Source organism: Micropterus salmoides, unplaced genomic scaffold (genome assembly GCF_014851395.1).
Source record: "Micropterus salmoides isolate LMB-PRFRI ecotype aquatic unplaced genomic scaffold, ASM1485139v1 Ms_hic_scaffold_9, whole genome shotgun sequence".
Classification (NCBI taxonomy): Eukaryota; Metazoa; Chordata; class Actinopteri; order Centrarchiformes; family Centrarchidae; genus Micropterus; species Micropterus salmoides.
The window spans coordinates 22,753,812-22,775,829 of NW_024044681.1; the positions used below are offsets into that span (position 1 = coordinate 22,753,812).

Sequence of the window (22,018 nt, forward strand, 5' to 3'; positions counted from 1 at the left end):
TCGTGTTAGTTCTTGGGCACTGGAGTGTTAAATACACTCTGAAGAGGATGATGGGAACAAAGTTGAAGTCTCCTGGGAAATAAACTATGTTCTCTTGAAGTTGTTGATTTTCTGGAAATAACGTTTTTTTCCACCCCTCTCAGCTTTCTCAGCCTGGCTTAGTGTGTCTCCTGCTCTCTGGTAACGGTTTTCCAGTCTGATTTGGTTCTGGATGGAGATGAGCTCTAGGATTCATAGCATTTTACTTCCAGCATATGAGAAAGACTTCCTGCCAGTTTTTATAGGCCACTTTGTTATTGGAAGCTTCTCTGGTACACACGATAAATTTTTCCAAGGCTATGCAGTAAAACCAAGACTTAACAGTTTAAAAGAGGATGAGTGTATGCTGTGTGGTCCTAGGCTATATTTTAGCGTTGATTTCATTGGCTTGGTCAGATTGCTTTATTACTTAAACTTCAAACTGACTAATCGAGCAGTTGATATTTCATGAAGGGTGATATTTCCCAAAATAGCACTGTTTTACAACATGCCATTTGAGCTAGTTAACCGCACAATACACTCCACATTTTCCCAAAAAAGATATTGTTCTCACTCTGTCCATTTATCTTTGAGATTGAGGACAATACAATTAATTAAATCCAACCCCATTCACTGTGTTCTTCATCTGCGGTGTCCAGAGATAAGACAGATTTATGGACTCCTGCACAGAGTGGGTCCTTTGCAAAAGTGCCACGGTGGAGAAATAGAGTGCTTTTAGCAAGGTTATAAGTGAGCACATTTTCTGTCTGTCTGGGTGAAGAGAATAAGATAGAAGGTAATGAGGAGTCAAAAGCATCTTATCTTTTCCAATAGATAATCCCATGCAGCCCTTTTCTGAAAAATAAATTGTGAAAAATAAGACTATACCTTCTGTAGTGCTCCGTTTAATAAGAAGTACTGAGGCGTTCACTGCTACTTATCCTCTTATGCGGTGAATGTAGGAACAGGACATTGTTTCTGACTAAAAATACCCAAATTCATTACTCTTTGTTCACAGACTGAATAGCAAAAGTAGGAAAGCTTGTCTCCATCGCTCACTTTATTTTTTATTTACAATGAATGAAGCTTAATGCACTTAACTTTATTGCATCACTGTCTTGAGCCCCCTTGACTTTTGCTCTGCTCTTAACCAGTGAAGGGATTTGAAAGGGTCAAAATTAAGCTACCAGACGCCTGTTTTAATCTGATAACTGTCTGGATTATACCGCCTGGTCTGATGAACTGGACACTCTCATTCACAGTTACTGTGACAGCAGAGGACAAACACCATGTCGTCCTCTATCCCTCCTGACCCTGTCTGACCCTGCCTTTCCTCATTCATACTGTTACTGCTGGTGTGATTTCCAATTCCTCATCATCATGTTCAAGTATTGCTGCAACTGGCAATTATTCTATGGTTTGTTAAATCAATTAACGGATTAATCATTTGATCCATAAAATATTGCAAAGATAATTTTCCAAATCACAATGGAATGTCATCAAAGGCCATAAAGGACATAAGCAACAAATCAGCAAAAATAGTATATATATATAAAAATATTTTTAAAAAATAGCTGCAGATTAATCAATTTATCTTTTCAGCTTTATATTCAAGTAATATCATGCAAAAAAATAAGTTACTGTAATTAACTTGTCTACTATATTTGATTATATGTGTATTTTTAAATTTGTCAGTAGATAGCATTCAAAATTAGTAAGATTTATTTCATATTCAAGCTGAATGAAATATGAATGCTAACAGATGCCCATGCCAATCCAAAGCAATAATTCATCATAAAGAAATTGTTGTCTTCACATTTGTTATGAAAAACTGCTTAGTTGTTCAGGCTGCATAATATGTTCAATACCTGAGTCTCAGATAAATCGCTGCACACAGTGGGAATAATATTGGTTTGCTCCAGAGTAGATGTAAACTTTTACATGATGCACACCATAAGCATCTCGGTTTGGAACAAACTACGTCTTCATTTTCACATCCACTGTACATAAAATTAATTTTTTGGCACTTTGCCCAGAATCATCAGAGCACAGTGAGCAAAGGGAAATGTTGTAGAATAGTGAATGGAGCAGAAGGATTGAAAATGAGCCAGAAGTATTAGGTCTTTTAACCTTTGTACTTCTTTTTCATTTTTCTGTTCAACGAATCAGAAAAGTGTATCTGAGCAGTTTGTAGTTTCCTGTTGAGACTAAACCAGGCTCTGCATACTGGTGTCAGAGATAATCAATCAGTTTCTTTCCTTTAACAGCAAGTGTAAGTGATCCTTAATGAAAAAGATATAGCCTTATTCAAAGCTTTAATAGAAGTAAGCATCTATACACTGCAATGTTGTCTTCCATAGGTATCAAATGTGTCTTGTTGTGATTCTAAACAAAGCAGAAAATGTGGTTCAATAAATCTAAAGCCATGTTTGCCTTTTCAGATTGCTGTGTGGAACTCGTACAGGGGGATGAACCTGACGGAGTCCAACCGAGAAAAGAATAACAATGTGACAGACTCTCTGGCTAACAGGACTCTTATTGTGACCACGATACTGGTGAGGAAGAAGGAGGAAGGTTAAACAGAGGACAGTAAAGGGAGAAGGAGGGGAGTGCATATGGGATGAGTGCAGATAGGGGGGCAGATGCATTGAGAGGGAAACGGTGGGAAAGAGTGGTGAAGGAAAATATGAACGGAGTAGTTTGAATTAGCATTTTCACAATTTTGTCTAATTATGCACAGACCATACACAGAGGAGCCAATATATTTAAGCCGACTCTTAGTCATCAAAGTGATGGAATATCCAGACGTACTAATTCAAACACAACTAGATTTGCTCTTTAGCAGTTCCCCAGTCATCTGAAGGTCATCAGCTCTGAGAACTGATAAGATGGTGAATGATCTTCAAGATTAATTCAGCTGCCTTTAACCTAGTATTTAGCATAGAAATGATTAAATCAGAATCTTGAAATCATTAAAAATACAGCGTTTTCTTTTGCCGTACAGGAAAATCCATACGTGATGCAAAAAAAGTCAGACAAGGAGCTGGTCGGGAACGATCGTTTTGAGGGTTACTGCCTGGACCTTTTAAAAGAGCTCTCCAACATCTTGGGTTTTACATACGAAGTCAGACTAGTGGCTGATGGGAAATATGGAGCCCAGAATGACAAGGGAGAGTGGAACGGGATGGTCCGGGAGCTGATTGACCATGTGAGTTAATAGCAGTCACACGGCAGGGGTTCCTGTTCACATCTGTATTAGTCGGCCAGGAGGTATCTTGGGTTAATGAGCGACATGTGGGCAAAACTCTAGCTTTTTCATTTCATGAACGTGGCCCCCATGATAACCTATTCTCAGTGATAGAGGAAGTATTCAGATCTTTGACTTACATAAAAGCACCAATACCACAATGTAAAAATAGCATCAGCAAAATTTACTTAAAATTTCAGTGTTTAGTAGGATCTTTTGACAGAAATGCAAAGGGTTGAGAAAATAATCCTATTTCTTAAGCTAATAAGCTAATAAACCGACCTTAGATCTGCTGGAAACATGGCTGTTTTTCTGAGTTGACTTTTTAGAGATACAGTTCTCACAGGACAGTGATGCTACAAACATATAATGACCTTATAGAATCTGATGCATTGCTGTAGTTTAAACAACCCAACAATATGTAAGTAGTTAAAATTAGCGCAACTCATCTATAGGAGTAAAATGCAACATACACAATAATGCAGCAGTAATAAAATCCTGTTGCATGGTTGTAGCACAGACTGCTCAAAATTATGGATAACAAGTGCACGAGTACTTTTACTTTTGGTACTTTTAAATACATTTTGCTGATAATACTTACATACTACTACGTTTTGAATGCAGTAGTGGAGTAGTTTCTGTACTGTGAGTTGAAGATTCACTTCCTAATGAATAAGCTCTCTTAAAAAGTCCACCTACAGGGTCCTAAAAATTCTGCTTTCATGTTGAATTGACAAATTAGTCAACAATTAAGTTCCCAGATGGTTACAAAGCCTGTTTTAAGGATGAGGTGTTTACAGACCAGTACATAGCTTTGATAATATCAGTATGAGGTTCAGTGTAATTAATGGCCTTAGCATGTTAGGATCAGTTGCCCCCTCAGGCTATATAAACTAGTCTTTTAACAAATAACAGATTGCTTAGTTAATTGTACTCTTACATTTAAATAGCTCTGGAATTCTTTCAGGACTTTTGACACTGATTAGTTCAAAGTAGCCTGTTGCGCTCATATTCTATTAACATCCTTAAGGAAACAGTCTGTTTCCTCCATTAATCTCTTATAGCTTTTTCCCTGATATATTGTTCTGCATTACTCATTAATTCAATAAAACAATTTGTTCTTTAGTAGAGAGGAAGTGGAACACACCAGGTTGAGATTTTATTTTGATATTGATACACTGACATTTTTTAGTAAGATTGATAGAAACAGAACAAATACTAAGAGAAGCCACATGCTTTACCTGTAGTACACTTACTTTGTCTCCTGGCTTTCCAAGGTTGCAGACCTTGCTGTGGCTCCCTTGACCATCACCTACGTTAGAGAGAAAGTCATCGACTTCTCCAAGCCCTTCATGACCTTAGGTATCAGCATCCTGTACCGCAAACCTAATGGCACCAATCCGGGCGTGTTCTCCTTCCTTAATCCCTTGTCTCCTGACATCTGGATGTACGTGCTGCTAGCCTGCACAGGAGTTAGCTGTGTGCTCTTTGTGATTGCCAGGTAAGAGGATGGATTGATACCTGTGATAATGGGATGATGTATGATGGGATGGTAAAATATAAGGGTTGCTGAGGGTATACTGTAGCTCATATAGATGGTTACTGCTTACTGAACTGTGCACAGCCAGTCAGCTTTGCCACAACCTCTTTTGTTTATAATTTGAAATGGGCAGGAAAACTGAGAGATGGCACCTGCGCTGAGCATTAAAAAAAAAAAATGACATAATCATGCCTGATGTATCAAATTCACACGACAAGAATAACAAATAGTCTGGAATAACTGGCATGACTGTACTTCAGCAAATTTCAAATTTGCATAGCTATTCTGAAATCAAAAATACGCTTTTAGCTGCCAGATTGGCTTCCACTGTGGTTGTGAAGTAGCCTGGGATAATTGTGAGCTTGCTTGCTTTTGTAAAACCCCTGCCAGTGGGTATATATTTGTTGTGAAAATCAAAATGCAGTTCAATGTGAAGTGTAGATTGCAATGGAGAAGAACCGGTCATGCACTTAAGAGAAGTGCATGACCACTGTGCCCCCATCCATCAAGACTAGCAACTAGTACATGGAGGTTTTTTTTGCTTCTTTAGATTTGAATCTTTCCTTTTAATATTGGTACTTCCCTCTTTTTTTTCTCTCTGTTCTTTTATTGTCTTTCAGGTTTACTCCTTACGAGTGGTACAACCCACATCCATGCAACCCATCCTCGACTCTCATACAGAACAATTTCACTTTACTCAACAGTTTCTGGTTTGGCGTTGGAGCTCTCATGCGGCAAGGTATTTAGTTCACAGCGGTTATCATCAATATTTTTATGTTAACAATGGTTCAAACGACTATTTGTATGTGAACGAGGCTGCTCCAAACAATCCTCCAAATTAAACAACAGAATACTTAATTTGTTCATGCCCTCTAGAACGACACCTGAAGTGTCTCAAAGTCTGTTGCTCTATAACAATGTCATCTGACTTCCTCCTTTGCTTCCATCGGAATTCTAATTGTTTTGGTTTCAGTGTTCTGATTTTATCTAAAAAGCTTTTGTAAAACCCACTGTACACAGCCTGCTCAGCGGGACAGTCAAAGTTAGCGACTAGCTAGTGGACGGGGTGGAACATTTAGCCGCTAAAATAACATATATTTCCATGTAAAGTGGAGACCATCAGAGCTAAAAGGAGATTGAATGGTGAACTTCAATTTGTCAGGTGGTCAGTAACACAACTCCACAAAAATCAGTTATTGCAGGTTTAAAGGGTTACTAATAGCTCTCTAAAGGCTCCCTCAGTGTAGAGCTGTTGAGTGAACTCTTTGTACAGCAGTAAAGACTGTACTGACATTGTAAACTCTGCTCTAAGCTGTTTAATTCAAAACATCAATATCTACCTCCTTTTTTTCTGTGAATGCCCTTTCCATATAGCCTGCTTCCAGTCCCCATGAATTGTAACCATACCCTGTTATAGGAATTATTTTGCACTTCATGGGATCTTGACCTCCCTCAAGGCAAGAGATTTGGGTGGAATAAGTCCGACGTGCCTGATTGGACGGCCAACAAACCTGCGGACCGCCAGTCCACAACAAACTGGCGATGCTGATGAAATGTTGTGGTTTGGTTGACAGCATCTGTCAAATATATCAGTTATTGCAGTGTATGCAGCAGTATTGATAAATGAAGAGACATGCCAGGGAAGCTTTCATTAACAACGCAGATGCCTTTACACTTTGGTTTATTTTGATTTTTGATTTGTAAACCAAATTACTGATAAAGCTTCAACCTCCTGTGTCAAGCTCAGAAAGGTTTTATAGTGAACATACTGTGAGCTACAGTTGATGTCTCAGTGTTATATTCTGTATATTCTGGTATGTGCATGTGTGTGTGGTGTGTGTAATCTGTTTGGTTGTTAACAGTGGCCTTCACCTTTCTGTGGGATGTTGTGCCTAGGAGTAGCTGCTACTTTAGACACATTGATGTTAAACCATCCCTCATTTTTTTGCTCAAAAGCGTAGTCAAAGGGTAACCTCGGTATTATTCAACCTTATTTTACCATGTTTTGTGTCTATGTGGTTAATGGGGCCAACATTTATTGAAATTGGTCTACTATTGAGCAAGTGCGCTGCAGTCGGCGGCAGCAAAACAGGGCTGCAATGTAATCCATGCGGGCAATTGCCCTCTGTCAAAGTTTGTCATATACATGTCTGTGTTTTTGCCACTGACCGGCTCAGATTGTTATGAGTGTCTGAAAACATTGTGGAAAGGATCCTTACAGATCTTTTTTTTTTTTTTAAAGAGTAAGATCCTTTTTGTTTAACCAGAAACAGTCGCTGCATTGCTCTCATCAAAGCCACCAGACTCCCTTGACTAAAGTAATGAATAGTAATTAGGGTCCAAGTTGAAAAATACAGAAGTTACCCTTTAAACATTTGTCCACTTCAAGTGTACAAGATTTAAAGATAGGCACTTGTTTCCAAACCTGGCACATTAAATGTGGGATTCCTCATTCCTTTATTGCTTCTCTGCACAAGGAAGGGCTCATTCCACTTTCTACTTTTTATTTTAACTATGTTTTATTTTCTGATTGCATTTTTGGAATAATGTGTTCCCTCATTTTCTTTATATTCAGCTTTCTTTTGTCTATCACATTTGGTTCTGCTAATTTGTACTTTTTTGTCATGTTTGCTTTTTCACACTAATCCAATTGTTTGGCAACTCTGTGTTTTAGACCAGACAAGTAGTGCAGAAAGGAGTAAATAAACACACTGTATGAAGTGGTGCACAATTCAGATAATTCAGGGATGAGGTGAAAATTCATTTGGAGCTCTGGTGAGAATCCAGCTATTAGATAACCCCATTTGGAACGGGATACTTGACATTGCTTTGGAAAAATATAGATGTTTTTATTTTAGAGCATCTACACAGAGTACACACACAAACTGTACTCATTACAGCTATTTTTTAACCTTTTGTCCCCCATCACTACGCTTCCAGGCTCAGAGCTGATGCCCAAGGCTCTGTCGACTCGTATAGTTGGGGGTATCTGGTGGTTCTTTACCTTAATCATCATCTCCTCCTACACGGCCAACTTGGCTGCCTTCCTCACTGTGGAACGAATGGATGCACCAATCGACTCAGCAGACGACCTGGCGAAGCAGACCAGGATTGAATATGGGGCAGTGAGGGATGGATCCACCATGACCTTCTTCAAGGTACAGCTGGTGTGGGCTCTAAATGAGCTTTTAACTGTATCAAGGTCACAGAATGAAAAGTAATAGCTGAAATTATTATGCCAAAGTGCCTTTTTCAAACATTAATGTCAAGTTGTCTCATGTATAATACATATAAAGTATCATTTTCTACATTAAATACATAAAATCCTCAATTTGATTAATGCTTTCAACAATTTTTTCTTCAGTAAAACCAACATGCAAAAGCTGTTACAGTACAGTGGTACAGTATGTTCAGTTCCATAAAATCAGGGTCATTAGGGTTCCCTCAGCAGCTTCCCCAATCATCCTGTATCTTTGTTAAACATCCCATGAAACATAAAAAAATCTAAAGACATAGGCAGAGAAAAAGACTTGCATTTACTTTAATGAAATGCAAAGTAGATGCATCAAGAGGTGTGTATATGATGGGAAGTGAAGAAGATGTGTATTAAGACTACTTGGGTTTGCGTTTTTGGTCTGTGTTGAAGTTAAACCTATGTTTATGCCTTTTTAGTTCATATTATATAATGTATTAAAGTACCGATGTCCTCAGGCAGGGCTGTCACTTCCTTCCCCCACTGCCACCCACTCTCCTTGCATCCTGGTGGCTCAGCAGGGGTGATCCATGCAGGGCTTTATCCCCCCAGATTGCAGTCAGTGATTACGGCTGCCTGGATAGGAAGAAGCAGGCTGTGTTGATGGCTCGAACAAATTGAATCAGCTGGAGGAGATTAGGAACACAGCTGTCCCATTTTTTCTGACTGAGCAAGGAGAAACACACACACATATACACTACGACGCACACTCAAAGAAAGACAGAGTCCCACACAACCCGCCATTAAACTTATATGTGTTCATATGTCTGAAATACAGTTAAGAAAATGTATGGTGTCTGTGAAGGGCCATAGTAATCCAAGGAAGGTTAAAGTACAGGGCAACTGGACATGTCTGAAGATACTCTAAGTCAGAACTGAAGGAGTCTCTCTGATGAGAGACGAAACGTCTTTGAGTATCTTCAACCAAGTCCAGTTGCCCTTGATTTTGGTGGTGATGGGACAGTGGATGAGACATATGCCTTTGGTGTGAGAGACCTGGGTTCAAATCCCCAATGTAACACATCCACCAATTTGTCCCTGAGCAAGACCCTTAACCCCTAGTTGCTCCAGAGGCGTGTGACCTCTGACATAAATGGCAATTATAAGTCACTTTGGATAAAAGCGTCAGCTAAATGAATAAATGTAATCCTTGGAAAATGTATGGTGCGTTTATGTGCAGCCACAAGCATACATAGCCTATGTTTACACAGAGTACAATTGCGTACCATTTTTAACCAACTTTTGCCTGTTTGACTTCTTTGACAGAAATCAAAGATCTCCACCTATGAGAAGATGTGGGCGTTTATGAGCAGCCGGAAGAACACTGCATTGGTTAAAAACAACAAGGAAGGCATCACCCGGGTCCTGACGACAGACTACGCCATGCTGATGGAGTCCACCAGCATCGAGTACATCAGCCAGAGAAACTGTAACCTCACACAGATCGGAGGTCTCATAGACTCCAAGGGCTACGGCGTGGGAACGCCTATCGGTAAGAAGAATGAGACGGAGATTGTAAAATATGGACATAGTGTCAATATCATAGCATACTGTAAGTTTACTCCTCAGCACCATCTTTGTCAGTTAGTGGAGAATGAACAGAACCAAGCAACTGTTGATCAAGAAAATACAAACTTTTAAATGTCTTGACATTGTAATGGATCATAAAAATGCACATAAATTGAAAATGAGACAAAAAATTGTTGTTGCAAATGTTTGCGACATTGTACTGTGAGAGAAACGTTTGGAGTTGTCCTTGTAACTTCAACACGAGACTCTTTTACGATTTGTGTAAACGTTCTGATGTTCATTGCTTGTTCTCTGTGGTAAATGTTTTGCCTGTAAGTTAGTCAAAGCAAGCCATAGACAAGTCTATACTGCACAAGTGACATTCAAGCTCTCCTGAGCATATTAAAATGCACTGAAGGTCAATAGAACGGAATTTTAATAGAACTGTATGTGGAGGCTTTGTACTGTGGATACAAATCAATTTATTTGGAATTTTTATTTTCATTCTTCAGGAGTTCAAGTACAGAGCCGCTGTCCTTGACATGCAAATGCTCTTCCATCAAAAAGCTCTTCCACCTGTGAAAATGTTCATGTAAGGTTTCAGGCCAGTTTCTTGGATTGAGAACTTAAACTGGAAGCAAGTCAAACCACTGGACTGTGATTACAGTTGGTACTGTTGGATGTTTACTTGAGCAGTGCTTAACATCTTGTCTCTCTCGTGTTTCCTCTTTTCCTCTCTAGATGTTTTATTTTGTTGTCATTTATTTTCTCTTAAATATACTCCTCCTCCTCCTGACTCCCTGTAGAGCCAGTAACATTTTTTTTTCTAAACTGGGGTAGATTTGCTGAGCACAAACAGTCTTTGCCAAGAACATTCTCCACACCTGCATAAGTAGAGCGAGGAGCTAGGATACAGAGAGCAGCCTTCACAGAAGTCTTTCACTATCTGACACTCCCCCTCATTGGATGTAAGTTATTGATTGGACACTGCAGCTAATCGGACTGATCTGATTGCAACATAACCGGAGTTTCATATAAGTCAGATAAAGTGTACCACTCCCAGGTTTTACATTTGATTTGTCTTATTCTTCATCTAGTTAAAAGTCTGTGTTCATTGTAGGCCTGAACAACAAAAGGATCAAAAACAACTTTCTTCATTTATTAGAAAGATTTTCTTTACATCATCTGTTATTTTCTCCTTTCATTTTTATGATGGATACAATATAAGTCAGAGAGTCTGTCTGTCAGCAAGAACCCCTTTTTCCATCTCATTTCCATTCTGTCACATGTGAGGCTGATCATTCTTGACTCAGATTTGATGCGAGTTACCCAATTTCAATTTGAAACATTTAGTCTAATAAATCATTTCTAATCAATCAAAAGACACCATGTTCACATTCTGGGTTATTCACAATATTCACAATTTCTATTCACCATCATAATATCAATAAATACACATGCAAATAATGAATTAATATTATAAACGCATTGTGCCTGTAGAAATACTCCTGTGCCTGTGAGCGGGACACAGTATAAATGCAGAATGCAGGTTGGTATTCATGTGCAGGTGTTTGTTAAACAGGTAAGAGCTGCAGAGAGAAAAAAGGCTGCTCTGGCAGTGTTAACTGTGTGCCATTATTGGCATTAGCACATTGCACATGTGTGCAGACACAAACTCCATCAGATGCCTCTACAGCTGTTAGAGCGGTCATCTGATCTAGCTGTGATCAGCTGCCGTCATCAGAAACGGATGTTGCTTCATGTGATATCGGTGCCAAATATGATTCAAAAATGAATTGCTTCAAGTTTCTTTCTTCCTCGTATGGTTTCCTCACGTCTCTCTTTGCATCCCCTGTGGGAAGGACTAATACGCAAGGAAAAGACGCAAGTGAGGGAAACATGGATGCAATTAAGAGACTTAGGGTAAACCCAATGACTCTCACCCCCGGCATAATGTGAGCAGGGCATGTCAGGGGTTAGAGGCATTGCCAGTGATCCTCTGTAGTTTCACACACCTCCACCAGATATTGAAGTTCCACTCATGCTACTATATGTACTGCAGATACTCCTTAGAAAGTTAGGTTGGCACTGACCTCTGTTGTAGAGGACAGCGGCAGTGCTGATCCAGTCCAGTTTGATCTTGAGCTGCGTGTGGTTCAGCCCACATCATTTGTCTGCATTCAGCATCTTGTGCCTGCTGGCACAAGTTACAAGAACTAGCAATCTAAGGCAGAGATATAAACGGTGTACAAGAAGAACACAGCAACACTGCTGAGCTTGAATTGGGCTTTGATACGATGAGCAGGAGGTGAACGGGGTGGTGGAGTTCTGCAGCGATTCGTACAATGAAATAGCTGACAGGAGAGGAGAGAACGGATTTAAAGTTTGATCTGATTGGGAAACTGAAGAGAGAACGCCCATAGTCAGCTGCTAAAAGGCAGGAAGAGAGAGACTGTATGAGAGAGACAGAGAGTTGTGAAGAAATTAAGCCCAAAGATGGTCTTCCTAGTTGAACTTACGCTGAGCTTCATATGTGGCAGAAACTAAGACACAAGAGGAGCATCTGCCTACATGTTGTTCATACATACATACATACATCCTGGCTTGTATATTGTATTAATACAGGTAAAGCCAGTAATTGTATGGCTCAAATCACAAGACACAAATTATGGACTTCTGTCGGTTTTATGTGCATATGGAAACCTAGCCCAGTAGTGTTACACTAAATGCATTTTAAATAGCAATAAATATTGCAAATTGGAATTTTATATCCTCAGGATACATGTGGATTTATGTTTCCTGGCACATACTGGCTTAAATCTCAGGCAAAGAATGCATATGACTCCCTGAAACATTGTAGACACTGTGAACAGTGGGGCACATCAGCCGGGCGGGCGTGCGTTATTTTATTAATGGTGCATTTAAAGGTATTTATCGATAAACAATGACAAACAAGTAATTGCTCAGTCCAGTAAGTGATGTCTTTATATTTACCTTCTCTTTTGCCAGGTTCTCCATACAGGGATAAAGTGACCATAGCCATCCTTCAGCTGCAGGAGGAAGGGAAGCTGCACATGATGAAGGAGAAGTGGTGGAGAGGCAATGGCTGTCCAGAGGAGGACAACAAGGAAGCCAATGCCCTGGGTGTGGAAAACATCGGCGGTATCTTCATTGTCCTGGCTGCTGGTCTGGTGCTCTCTGTGTTCGTGGCTATCGGGGAGTTCATCTACAAGGCGCGTAGGAATGCTGATATAGAAGAGGTAAGTGAAGGCGAGGAACTGCTGTTCTTCTGCTGAGTGATGATGAGAAATGACTGGATTAAAGGTTGCACTCTGCTCTGAGAGAACTGGTGATTTGAATGAGGTCTTGTAGAAATGTAAGGAATGGATGTGGTTTAATTAATTGCTATATTTATGCTATTTTTTCCCCCACACATTTTCAGAGACTGAGTACAAACACTGACTTTGTTAGTTAGTAATTAATATTTTCTGTTTATTAGATGTTGTTTGCTTGATCAAAATGAATTTGCTCAAAATCATATTTACTCTTGCTGCTGTTGTCCTTGCAACAAGAAAGTCACTAGATGGATTTATGACTTAGCAGTGTCTGACAGTTCTACCCTGTAAACATGATGTTAAACATAGTAGCGAAGTGGTGAGTTGGCAGCTCCATAAGACATCAGTTCAGTCACTATTATTCATGACCTAATTCTTTGTCATATGCCCATAACATGTCAAATGTAATTCATGTCACCAATATCTCATCAGTGCTGGCTTATGACTGAACATACATGCTTTGATTTCTCTTTTTGGTATCTTTTCTGTCAAGCATACAATGTAAAATGAAAATGACTATTTAGCGGAAAAATGACTTCTATCAGCCTTCGAGAACAAAAACATCTCATTCCACACTGTTATCAAAGGCGACAAAACCATTCACATGATTCGTTTCTTTGCTTATTTTTGTGTCTGATATGCTTTTCTTTTTTTCAACATCAGAATATTTTTTTACACATCTGTTCTGATCTCTTTTGTGTTTTCCCCTCCCTCCTTTTTTCCATGCATGCTTGTGTCAGGCATTTTGTTTCTTTTATGGGGTGCAGTCCCGTCAGATCCAGCGGCGTGGCTCCACCTCCTCCTCTGGCACCTCCTTATCTACTGATCTGGAGAGCGGCAGGCTACTGGGGAACGACACAGAGTAGCCGTGGCAGCACATTTACAACACGTGCACAATCTAGGCGATAGGTTTGTAATCAGGTGCCCTTCTCTCTGCCCCTATTGAAAATACCCAAATATATCCGCCCCTGTGTCAGCCAATCCAAGTTATACCATTACCATTTTACCTGACCCTCGTGCTCATGATACTTTCCTGCAAAATGTACTTTTTTTCTATTAGTAACAACTGGTTTCAGCTGAAACGTCCTCATATGTAGTCCTTGTTTAATTAAGAAAATTAATTTTTAATAATTTTATTTTGTGGTTTTATATTATACAACAGGGTGTATTTCAGCAGTAGATTACACAGACACACAAGCAGGCATGTCTGCTTCATCAGTGACCAGCACCTCTAAATTTGCATGCTCTTGTTATACAGCATGTAAGGAGCACTTTACCGATGAAAGCCTGAAAATATAGACTTCAATTAGGAAAAACACTCAGGGCATCTGGAAAGCATTTTTTTTTTAAGTTGCAAGTTATTATATCAAATGTGTGAGTCACCTGTTTGTGTCATTTTTAGCACACATTATTAGACAGCAGGGTAGTTTGGAAAATGTGGCATTTAAGTTTAAATAAACGGTGTAGAGCTCTGCAGTTCTGCCCTGCTGTTTTCTTGCTTGTAGCTTTCTAATACCAGCCCACAAGTTTTGCTTCATTCAGTGTAGTCTCAGTAGGCATTTCTGTATGCTTTAGAAGCAGACTTTGAATGCCTTTTGGGAAATCAAAAGATAGGAAATGTTATTTGAATATTTTCCCCCTCATTAATCCTGTTGGTAGACTGGTTTGGGTGGCTGAAATTTGGGTAACAGTGATGGAACAACGTGTCAGGTTAAGATGTCCCTTGACACAGACCCAGGTAGTAAAGTAAGTAAAGTTTTTCAGCAATTTCAAAAATCAACCTCTGGTGACTGCAGGTCCATTTAACTGAAGTAATGATCAATGGGATCACAGAGAAGACTGACCTTGTTATCTTTTTGGAAGATCCATCTCTCTCCAAAATGTAGGAAATATACCCCAAGAAAATATTCAGTTGGTTATAGCAAATATTAAACACTAAATAGAGGAATAATTGATACTACTATCATTAAAGGGTATAAAATCAGTGCACATAAGATAATCATGTAAACCACTGAATAATTTGGATACCTTATTAAATAAGACCAGAATCAGCCATGTTTTTGGTATGTGTGTTTCAGTGTCCAAAGGTGAATCTCAAATACATACACTAGGACTGTCAGGTGGCAAGAATCATTAATTGTGGGATATTACAGGGAATTTAATTTCAAGTTCCTATTAGTTAAGTAAGTCTAGTTTATGTTTTTGCAGTACAAATCCTGAAAATATATAAATTGAATCTGCGTTTTTGGACCTCTTTCCACCTTCTTTAAGATGTGACATTGGTACAACGTAGGTTTTCTCCAGTGTTACCAGTATTCATGGGAAACCCTGTAGGAAGCCATGTATGTTTGAGAAGCCTTAGGCAACGCCTGAGGATGAAAGAGGAACACCTTCTATGGTCCTTCGGTGCAAAGACCAACAAAAAAAATGGGATGACTTTGTGCTGTGAATAGTAATTTGCAAAATAAATGTAGTGAGCACCCCCTCCGGAGGAGAGCAAAATAATAGGCAAATAAACATAATCGAAGATTAATCAGTTCAATGCAATGTACTATTTTGCAGCATCAAATAAGCCTGAGGCCTCAAATTTCAGATGGCCTTTTCTCTGATCATTTCAAATAATTACGGTATTATGAATTCATAGCTTCCTGCATTAGAGTATTACAAAGCAGACACCATCTTTTATCTCTTGTCTGTGTTTTACGATCAGACGACAGAGGTTACAAGTCTTTTAAAACTGTTTGACGTACGTTTACAATTTATGTGTTCATAAATCATTTCTGTCATTTCTGGTGTTTGTCTGGTCAGACTTTAGAGCTGACTTGCAGTCATTGGCTGCCTGCTCACATTTGGCTGCAGGCAAGCTGAATCAAAATGAAATTGCCTCAGGTTTAAACTTTCACAAACATTTACACAGACTTTAAACCTGTAGCCAAAGTTCATAATTACTTTATGGGATATCAGCTTTATCGGTGTCTTAAACCAGGCAGAGATGTCTCTAAGATTGAAAGACGGGGGGGGGCTTAGCCCCCAGGGTATGCGTAACTTGCACTTCTTTGCACTCGCATCTTTTGTTACTGTATTAGAACTACACTTATGTCAACAACCAGTGAAAAGGCCAAGATGTTTTTATCTATGCAAAGAAGAAGACAAAATTGAAGTGGCAGGTGACAATTCAAAATTTAAAATGCAACAGAACTTCAATGAATGTCAGTGCAGATATGTTTCTCCTGTGATCAACTTTTTCATGTAATATCATGCCTGCTGAGTCAACACACATTCAGATGAAAAAACAATAATTTTGTCCAGTCCATTTTTGAATCAGATTTGGCACTGGTACCACAGCTAGCTTCTCTCATTGACCAGGATTCAAAGAGCTGCCAACTCTGGTCTATTAATGTTAAGATTACTGTAGCTAGCTAGCCTAGCAAAATGTCAGATAACTCTGTTATAAGTCTTATAACAACATAGTGTAACTGTAATTCAATGCTGCAACAAAGACTACATGATGCCTTTAAAAGCATCAGGTGAACAAATGATGAACACTCCCTTAAAAAGCTGCTTTTTTAGTGACGGTATGTGAGCACAAAGACACACCTGAGCAGCAGGTTTGCTAAAATGCTTTGTTTACCTTGCTGTCTTGTGGCAGCGCAGCAGGCACGAGCTTTAGCTTTTAGACACATCAGCGCTGCGTAGGGGGAATTCACTTAGGCCAGACTGAGTTCTTCTGTAGGCTGTGACTTAAATTCTACCCAGCTGCTCATGTAAATAAATAAAGTAATACCATCTAAATCTCTCTTTATTAGATAAGTTGCCAATAATGCTATTTAATTACATTAATTACTGTTACTGCACTGTGGATTGTTTCAACCGTAGTGTGATTTTGCTCTGTAGTTTGGCTTGCATACAAGCATATAGATGTAAGCTGTTGATAATGATCCTATTTAACATGGCTACTGTCTGAATTTAAAAATCTGATGGTGGAAGGAATAAAAGATTTGGAGTAATGATTACTGTATGTATGGATACATGTATGTATGATTGATTTTATTTCATTATATTTTCCTGTGTGTATATCTGTGGCTTTATGCTCATGTATAGCCTAGCCATTTAGGCAACATCTACATATGTATTTAATTTATTACAGCCAATACATTCAGAAAGTGAAGTTGGTCAGAATATAGCAAATATAATAAATATCCTAAAATAATTTAGCTTTGCCTTGGTGCCTAGACCTGCCAACAAATGTCTGTTAGAAGAAAGCAACCCCCTCCACACATTTTCTTAGACCTGTAGACCACTACTGACGTCAGAATCAGCTGCCCTGCCAGTCACCAATTAACAACAGTTAATGACAGTTTCACTGTAAGTTGTTGCAGCGATGAAAGGCGTCCGACTAGAGCAGGGATTTAAATTATGAAAGAAGGATTCTTTTAAGCCAATAAATTCAAATTACATTTGTATTATTACTATAGTATTTATCAATTTTCTTGCTTCTCTTTGTTGAGTATATGTTTACACTGTTAAAAAAATTTAATCTAAATCTAATAATTATTTTTCTTATTGGGGGGGCTTAGGACCAAGTTAGGGAGGCTTCAGACCTAACCACGTCCATGAACCAAGGCCTTTAATTGTTGTTCTCTTTGGCAGTGCGTGTCTTTTAGCACCGTGATGGAGGACTTGGGCATCTCCCTGCAGTGTTACAAAGGCATCCGGAGGAGGTCACAACCCCACAGCGGAACGAGACCAACTTGCATCTTCTGTCAACCCAAACGCACTGCAAGGAGGGAGGGAATGAGGCGGGACTCCAGCACGTGAGCCTTGGATCTAAAAACTGATGGAACGTAGATCAGAGACTGCTATTTGATCGCTCTCCACTCCTCAGATTTGTTTGTGGACCACCGAATGATATGAAGTTGTTTCCTCATCACCCCTGTCTTTTTACTATTATGTGTTTGGCTATTACATTAAGCATTTACTGTAGATGTAAAAACATTAATAATGTTAAAACGTGAGGACTGTGAGAGTGAAAGCTCTCATAGTATAAACGATTGCTGTTCCCTCATGGTTGTATTTCACTATTATGAGCAGTTTGCAGAGTTGAATCTGCACACTTTATAGATACTCCCACTGTGTAAATGTGTGACAACTTCACTGATTTTCAGAGTAAAAAGATTTTTGCATCTTTTAAACGGTTGTCCCATTTGCTGTTGTCGTTGTTTGTGGTTGGCAGCGGTGTGTGCACATGTTTCTTTGTGTGCCTACTGGCAGTCAGAAATGTAGCTTCAGAGCGGATCGCTGAGCCAAACCTGGCTAGTGAAAAGAGATAAGGACCTCTAAGGAAAGTCAGGAACACACCTGCTGTTTTATACCCTTCAAGTACCAACATCACAGATATCAACCCCCCACCCCAAACACACACACACACACTCTCACACACATAGGCTGAAATATAGCTCTAGGCACCAGAGAGAGGATATGATACAGATACAGGGAGAAGGACAAAATGAGAAGCTTTTTTTAATGCATGAAATTATCAGGAGGTCAAAGACAAACACAATTTCCTTGTTCCGCCGGGAGTAACAGTCTTGTTTTTCCAGTATGCAATTTTTTTTCTGCAGTTGTCAAATTTGAAAGCCTGAGGGGGGATCTTGTCTCCCAGCAGCGACAGTGGATCTCAGTGGATAGGCCCAAAGTCAGAAGCTTCTCTTTAAGAGATTTTACAAGCTCGGCGTACCCTTGAGGAATACGTGCTGAAAGTTCAGTTTTCAATTCAGTAGTCATGACATTCTGGAAATACTGCCATCAGAAAACTCACAACAATGTAAACAATGCAGTCACACAAATGCACAACACACACACCAAACACATTATGCTGACAATGTCAACATGACCAAATGTTGGTGAGAATCTAACTGCAGAGGGAAAAATAAAGAGGACACAGACTACTAATGGAGCACCTTAAGCATAAAATCATAATACAGTTCATTATCAGTAATGTCAAGACCTTCAAAACTGACCTCACATTCCCAGCTTTTACCAGCTAATGCATTGACATTTCAAACAGGAGAGAGCAATAAACGGATATAAATACTTTATAAATTACACGAGTCAGAGGTTTTGTTGTGACATTTCTTTCGGTGGATTGTGTGCACTGGTTTGTGTGCATCCTAAGAGAACTGGACCGAGCTTTTCTTAATCTCTTCATGTAATGAGTTTTTCTCTTTTTGGTATTCAGATTAATTCTGGGATTGGGCTCAGTCCAATGTAATACCGTTTGGTTGTCTAATCTCCTAACCCCATAATTCTTAATCAAAACCAAAGGCACTATTTTTTTTTTTTTTTTATCATTATCTAATCCGTCATGAATGAGGCCATGGATTACAACTCTGGCATTCTGCGCAGCTGAGCAGGACTACTACTAACCTAAGATGACCTCACCTGAACAATGTTCTGCTGTCGGACAGTGTCTCTCTCCTCACCTGTGTTCATGTCCTTGTTTGTTTCACCCACAGAAACTATTTGTCTCAGTAATCCTGAAATGCAGAGCCCCCAACCTTGGTGCTGGTGGACAGGTGAAAGAGAAATGGAGAGAAATAAAGTGATTGTGGCATCTGTGTGTTTATGCCGTCAGTAGGAAGGTCACAGATTCGAATCCATACATCTATACCTCTTGCACAGATGAAAAAAGAAATTGGGAGAACGATCCAGAGAAAGGAAGATAGAGAGACAGCTCAAAAAGCCTGTTGTTGAAATCTTCAACAGTATATTATAGAGAAGATGAATTTGACAACCTTGTATAAAAGCAGCTGCATTATAAAAATACATTTTACATCTGAAAGGACTTTGCCATTTCTTGTAGAACCTCTGCCTCTCTATGGACCCCTGGCAGGGAAGCTAAGCAAAGCACTGCTGTGGATGGGGGCTGTAAAAAAACATGTTTTAGCCACATAAAAAAAACCTGCCTCAAAATAATCAATATCAGTTTATATGTATGCTATTTTAAGAATATTTTCACTGTGTTATCTTGCCGACAGACAGCCTTTTTCTCTGCCACTAACCGTAGAACTCACATAGTCCTACGCATAAACCCAACTGTGCAGTGGACAGTATTACGCAGCAGATCAGCTGTTTGGGTCAGAAAGTTGCGAGATCAGCAACAAACAAACTTCACATTTCTAAAAATTTCAACGATGGTGCCTGCTTATGGCGCTGTAACTCCAAACAGCTGATCTGCAGTTAAAATAACTTTTTTTGCTGCCCCCGTCCACAGCAGTGCATTGCTAGACTCCTGCTGCTTCTCCAAACTGGGGACCTGCTGACTGCCATCTACTATTGGTAAGTAGCCTACCTCATAAAACCTCACTTGAAAATACCCAAACTATCCCTTTAAATCTCACATATAAATCCTTCAAACCTGTCAAGTCTGGTTCCCGCATCACCACACCAGGCTCTCGACTGTACATACAAGTACAGAAGAATCAAATCTAAGCGGTGACTGAGTGGCAGACATTTGAGTGTGTCCCATCCATCACAATGAGATGAACACTCTCTGGGGCTGATAAGGCTGTTCTGTGTCAACAGCCTGCCAATGAAGACAAACGAGGAAGAGGAGGACTCTTGGAGGTGCAGAGCATCATTTATCTCTCTCTCACTCAGTCTCTCTGTTTCTCTGCTACCATCTGAAAGCCTGGCTGTAAATAATGGGGAAACGCGCTCATCTGCTGATGTGCAGGTAAAGTGGCCTTATGGATATGGCCTACAGAATATAGTACTCCAAAAGTAATTCTGTCAGAAAACCACAGGGCCTAATTTATGATGTATTTTTTTATTTTAGACTTGTCCTTAAAGGTTTAGTTTATTTTATCATTATTATTATGATAATGTTTAATCCTCTTATGAATTCTGGTCTTACACAATTATGTCAGCTCTGACAGACCAGATTTTCACCCAAGTTTCAAATTCAGATTAAATATGTAAATATGTTTGTTTTTTCCAAAACATCCACTTTTTTTATGAGAAAAGTAAAACAGCCCCTTTTCAGCTTTGTGACAATGCATTTTTCAGATAATCCAATGGGTTAATTTAGTTGAAGCCGTTGGCAAATCTTCAACTCTGGAAGGAACACGTAGGGCCTTCCCGAAACTAGACCCTCGCCACTTCCACCCCGACACGGAGTGAACTCTGGTCAAAATCACCCTCCAGGCCAAATCGAGCTCCCTAACCCGCGTTTAAATGCAGCGACAAGTTTCAGGCGAACTACCCTCTCTCCCCAGCATAAATAGGATCTGACGTTACTGCTGCACTCACTGCTATAATACGTGTATCAAATAAACCATAGTAGTATTAAGATTTAGGATTGATGTTGAGGAAAAGTGGGTTATTTGCAATAACGAAAGTGAAAGCATTTGTCATTCATTTTGTGTTTGTGTTCGTGTCAAATATTCCTTTGTGAACATGACTTTATATATTTACGAAAAATTCATATTATATTCTTTTATGAAAAGATTGATATTCATTGTAAAGGAAAGACTATTTGAACCTTTTTAAGTTAGCCTATATAAAAAATGTTACATTCACAAATACAACATTTCAATATAAATCTTATGGGCTACGTTGTTAACCTGTAAATGGTGACGTGACGATGTTAGTGTAGTTAACACATGTTAACCGGCAAAGTCCCACGGAACGCAAATTGAAAGAAAGGTCCACCACCGTGCAGCAAAGGGTGTTACACACCTTCAACAAGCCAGCATCGGTGCTAACTCGGCATTTGAGGGTTTAACCACCCACTACCTCTCCGCGCAAACGGAGTGGAAGTATGTAGGGAGAGGGAGTAGCAAACAGTTTGGGAAAGGCCCTTCAGTTTATCTGAAAAATTCCAAATCACAAAAGTGGTTTTCACAGGACAGCTAGGAGAGTCATCCTGATGTAAAAAGGATTGTCTATCTGTGATTTTTTTTTTAAACAATCAGGTAAATATTTTATTATCTATAAGGGATAATTTAGCAATTTGCTATTGCCCCTCCATAAAGCCATGGGACTTGAGAGAGAAAGATTTAAAAAAGAATGCAATAGAAAGTTGAAGCAACAGAGGCAGAGATATCCCAATTTTA

General features: G+C 39.3%; 1 protein-coding gene across 1 annotated transcript in view; it reads left to right on the forward strand.

Annotated features, from left to right (window-relative positions):
* grik1a (glutamate receptor, ionotropic, kainate 1a) overlaps positions 1 to 18,094 on the forward strand; it is a 36,454-nt gene extending 18,360 nt beyond the window's left edge. The window contains exons 9-17 of the mRNA XM_038709058.1: positions 2,460 to 2,573; positions 3,023 to 3,226; positions 4,543 to 4,766; positions 5,426 to 5,544; positions 7,746 to 7,963; positions 9,325 to 9,550; positions 12,577 to 12,827; positions 13,643 to 13,811; positions 17,553 to 18,094. Coding sequence (XP_038564986.1) covers positions 2,460 to 2,573; positions 3,023 to 3,226; positions 4,543 to 4,766; positions 5,426 to 5,544; positions 7,746 to 7,963; positions 9,325 to 9,550; positions 12,577 to 12,827; positions 13,643 to 13,768 — 1,482 coding nt within the window. The 3' untranslated portion in view covers positions 13,769 to 13,811; positions 17,553 to 18,094. The remainder of the gene's footprint in view (positions 1 to 2,459; positions 2,574 to 3,022; positions 3,227 to 4,542; positions 4,767 to 5,425; positions 5,545 to 7,745; positions 7,964 to 9,324; positions 9,551 to 12,576; positions 12,828 to 13,642; positions 13,812 to 17,552) is intronic.
* The last annotated feature ends 3,924 nt before the right edge of the window (positions 18,095 to 22,018 follow it).